Source organism: Quercus robur, chromosome 3 (genome assembly GCF_932294415.1).
Source record: "Quercus robur chromosome 3, dhQueRobu3.1, whole genome shotgun sequence".
Taxonomy (NCBI): domain Eukaryota; kingdom Viridiplantae; phylum Streptophyta; class Magnoliopsida; order Fagales; family Fagaceae; genus Quercus; species Quercus robur.
Genome location: NC_065536.1, coordinates 31,930,615 through 31,934,915, shown reverse-complemented (window position 1 = coordinate 31,934,915; position 4,301 = coordinate 31,930,615). Strand labels below are relative to the sequence as shown.

Below are 4,301 nucleotides of genomic sequence, written 5' to 3'. Positions count from 1 at the left end.
AGGAGGAAGGACACATTTTGTATAGGAGGCAAACTTTTGGATACATTTTGGAAGCTCTTTTAGAGATATTGCTTTTCTAACTCATAAACCAACTCTTGCTTATATAAAAGAAAACTTATAATTTATAGGGTTTTTTTTTTTCCTCCTATAAGTCATGGACTTAACTATATATAGAGAATAGAGTAGTTGTTCTTTAATGCTTTAGAAAAGCTATGTTTTGGAAATACTTAGGTATTTCATAATTGTAACTAATTATATATACTATTGGGAATATTGTAACTATCCCTTTGCCTTACAGACTTGCAGTATCTGCCATCTGCCTTCTCTGCCTCTATGCCTTACTAAGTATATGTATATGTATATGTGTGTGTATATGTATATATGAAAATATTGTAGGATGCTCTTCTTATCTGTTGTTACCATACTTGTTGTGTGGTTGTGATTGATTTATTTGTTGGAATTTTTTTTCTAGATTACATGTGTGGAATGGTTGGCAGGTTTAATAGGTTGAGATGGATCTTTATGCCTATGACACTATTGAGTTTTCTTGATTTGTTTATGACTTTTCAAGGTACTGCCCAGGTCTTAAGTCTAAGGCATTTTGAATATATTTCTTACTTGTATTCTGTGGTTTCTAAGGTGGTTAAAAAGTGATATCATGTGTGTTTATTTGTTTGCTATTTTTCCCAGGCTTTTACATGATATTTTGTGTATTTGTTATCATCATTTGTTTATATGTGGGAACTAAAAACATTAAATTTGGATTGATATGGCCTAGAGGCCCAAAAGATTCAAAGTTGTGTAGTGGCTGAATGCAAGCTGAGCTTGAAGGCTCAATTTGAAATAAATGATGTAAAAAGAGGCCCATCTGATATATATATATATATATATATCTTTGTGAAAAGTAAGCTCATAAATTTAGGCCCAAAAGGCCCGTAAAGAATAGGAATTAAAAAAATTCATGCAAATCCACAAAATTGGCCAATCTGAAGCCCAAACCCTCCTAACCGACGAATCCGACCCACTCAACTGATGACCCAAGCCGCCAGGTTTGACCCATATGTTCGGTCGAGTACACATTTTCAGTCGCCCGACTTGATCGAGTCGAGTGCAGGTCAAGCCCAAACCCAAGCTGACTTGACTCGTGGATAGCCCTTCCATAAATATAAGTTTGACAACTACTGTTTTATCCACTTCTTGAACTTAGGCTTTATATCCACTATTTTATTTCTATTTATAAGCTTATTTCTATTTATTCTTAATATTTCTTATCTTATATTTTAGTAAGAATAATATGAGAAGCTAGCTCTCAAAATATAGCATTCAAAAACTCTACATTAATACCATGAGGTTTTATTCAAAAACTCTAGTCTACAATAATATGAGAAGTTTGCTCACTTTTAATCCTCAAACACTCTGAACCCTTCTAGTTGAAGTGGGCTCATACCCCAGGGCTGTCTCATGGAAATTTCATGAACCTCTATCACTCCTAATTTTTGAAGTGAACTTCTTAGATTGGCTCCAATAAACATTTCAAACCTCATAACGGATTACTTCACGAATGGATCGATTGACACTCACAAACAATCAATACTTGACATAGATTGGCTCCAATAAACATTACAACACTTAACACGGGCCCAAAGAAAAAATGGAAGTCAAGAAATTTTTCATTGTTATTCATGACTTGTAGTATATGTACATATTAAATTAAGGATTTCTTTTTTCATACAAGAAAATAGGAGAAAGAGAGTTATATCCAAATTCTTTCCATTAAAAATATATCAAATAGTGTTATGCTATAATTCATAATTTGTGGGATGTATAAATTTTTATTTTTTGAGATAAGTGGATTGTAGAAGAGAGGAAGATAAGGTTCAAATTACACACATGAAACACCACAAATAATATAATTGTTACTTGAATCTCGAGATAAAGAAATTAATGTAATAGATTTAATTTTATTTCTTCCAACAAAAGCAGAGAGGGGTCTTTGAACCCTCCAATTCATATTGTAGCACTAAATTCAACGAATTTTAAAAAATAATAAGAAATAAAAGCTAACAACTAAAGTTTTTCATAAAGAAAGGTGGAAAACACACGTCAATAATGGAAGACATAAACATTGTACTCCACAACGGCATTACCATTGTTCTCCCTCGAGTAAGTATGAGCCTGAGCGTACCCACGTGCGAAGCGAAAAACCCCAGTCCCACCAACAATAGGAAGTTCCCTGATATTCGAGAACACACTATTGCGCCCTAACACACTGAGAGTACTACCATTGAACTTTCCTGAAGTGAAAACAAAGTTAATCGTCGTTGCAAAGGCGAATTCACTTTGCGAAGCCGCAGCAAATATTCCTTGAGCACTTCCCACTCGTTCGGAACTCAGTTCGGGCTTCATAGTCAATGGGTCGTCAATCACATTCACAGCTCCGAATATTGTGGGTGATGTTTTTGTCCCTGGAGCCTCGGCAACTCTCACGGCCGTAACATTTTTCCCACTGATTATGTCATGGAAGTAGAAGTGGAGGTGGCTTAGTTTCTCAGCCTTTATCCCTATTTTAGCTGGAGATAAGGCTCTTGCGAAGCGATGGTTTTTTGTGGCGGTGGTGGTAAGGGTTGAGATTGAGAAAATGGTGAAGAGAATGAAGAGGAAGGTCAGGGTCTTGGTCTTGGCCATGGTGATGATTTTGGTGTTGCTGCTTCTTAATTGAAAGGTTTACAAATGACTTTTTCTTTTTCTTTTTTTCTTTTTTCTTTTTTTATGAAGGTTCACAAATGACTTGGTTCGGAGCAACGATGATATTTTATATGTTTTATTATGGTTTGAAGAAATCAATTCAACACATTCTAATAATAGTGATAATAATAATAATAATAGAATATTCTAAAATTTGAAGTATTATATTGACCAGCCCCTGGCCACAGAGTGGTGATAAGGATTAATATTTAATCAAAAAAAGTTTTACTAACCATGATTAGAATTTGATAAAGGAAATCTTTTCCAAATTTGGAATAGTGTCTTACTGTCTGTGATTAACAGAATAACAAATTTTTTGGCTTTCTCCAACCTCAAATGGAGTGTTAGGGCCCGTTTGGTAGCAAAGTTTAAACCAAAGTTTATAATATTTACGTGCGGAAGATTGTGAGCTAAAAAAAAAAAAAAAAACATATTTGGTAACATTGTTTAACAAAGACTGTTTGAGTCACAGTTCTCAATTTAGAATACACTTTAGTGGTATTTTTAATTGGGTGCTGTTAACAGATGCTGTACCCGTTAATGTGATAAAATTTAAAATAAATTATTCATGTTTTTTTAGGGATGTGAAAAAAACTGAATATGTATTAAATGTGTATCAGTTTAGATGGAGAAAGTTAAATCATTTTGTGATAAAACATAGCCGAAAAGTAAAACTTTCCCAATTTTCTATAAAAATGGGATTTGTGATAGATCATAAATGAACCACAGCTAATTCATTAACAGGTGCTGGTCAGTACCTGTTAACAAAGTCCTTTTTAATTATTAAGTAACAGTTTTGAGTAACATTGTTGTAATTGTTTTGAAAATCATGAGAACCACATGATGTTGCCAACACATAAAAAACACCTTCTTTTTTTTTTTTTTTTTTTTTTTAATAAGTACTCAAAAAATTTGGTAATATAAGAACTTGAAATATACTTTTTCACTACACTTTTTAGATCACATTTTTCAAATCAATTTGAAAACCAATACCTATTCACTACTATCAAACATGTTTCTTATGGTTTAGAATAAAGTGTCATTCAACTTATTCTCAAAAACCTCAAGGGAGGCTTGTGTAATTTACCCAAAAAATTAGATACAATAGTTTATGTGCAATACATTCTCCAACTGAATTCAAACACTTGGCTGCATTGAAAAATAAATTACAAATTAATAATAATAATTTTTTTAAGAATAATTAAATTCCAATTTCAACTATTTGTTTGAATTTAATTGGAGAATTTAATTATCATAGCTTTTGAGTAGATTTTGTGGTATGCTTTTATGTTAAAGCATCATTTCGTCTCCCTTATTTGTGTGTGTGTGTTTGTTTCTAAAAAAAAATAAATAAATAGGAACATCATCCTTAGAAACCTGTGCTAGGAGGTGTAGCAACCAGCTGCACTGTTGGAGTCGAGCTTGATTACGTTGATTCCAAAATGACCACATGGTCACAATAAAGAGTTTTGGGTTTTTGTTTTCCTGCAATATCCGTGCTACCAGACTTTCGAAATCCATAAAGTGCATTCCTGACCGAAAATTCTAGAGCTCCA

General features: G+C 33.0%; 1 protein-coding gene across 1 annotated transcript; it reads right to left on the bottom strand.

Annotated features, from left to right (window-relative positions):
* Positions 1-2,031: 2,031 nt before the first annotated feature.
* Positions 2,032-2,770, bottom strand: LOC126716386 (dirigent protein 11-like). Its single transcript, XM_050417244.1, has one exon. The coding sequence runs from the start codon at positions 2,683-2,685 to the stop codon at positions 2,104-2,106; it is 582 nt and encodes a 193-aa protein (XP_050273201.1). The 5' UTR covers positions 2,686-2,770; the 3' UTR covers positions 2,032-2,103.
* Between the last annotated feature and the right edge of the window lie 1,531 nt (positions 2,771-4,301).

Coding starts and splice junctions, on each gene's coding strand:
- LOC126716386 (XM_050417244.1), bottom strand. CDS start 2,685: ATGGCCAAGACCAAGACCCTGACCTTCCTCTTCATTCTCTTCACCATT.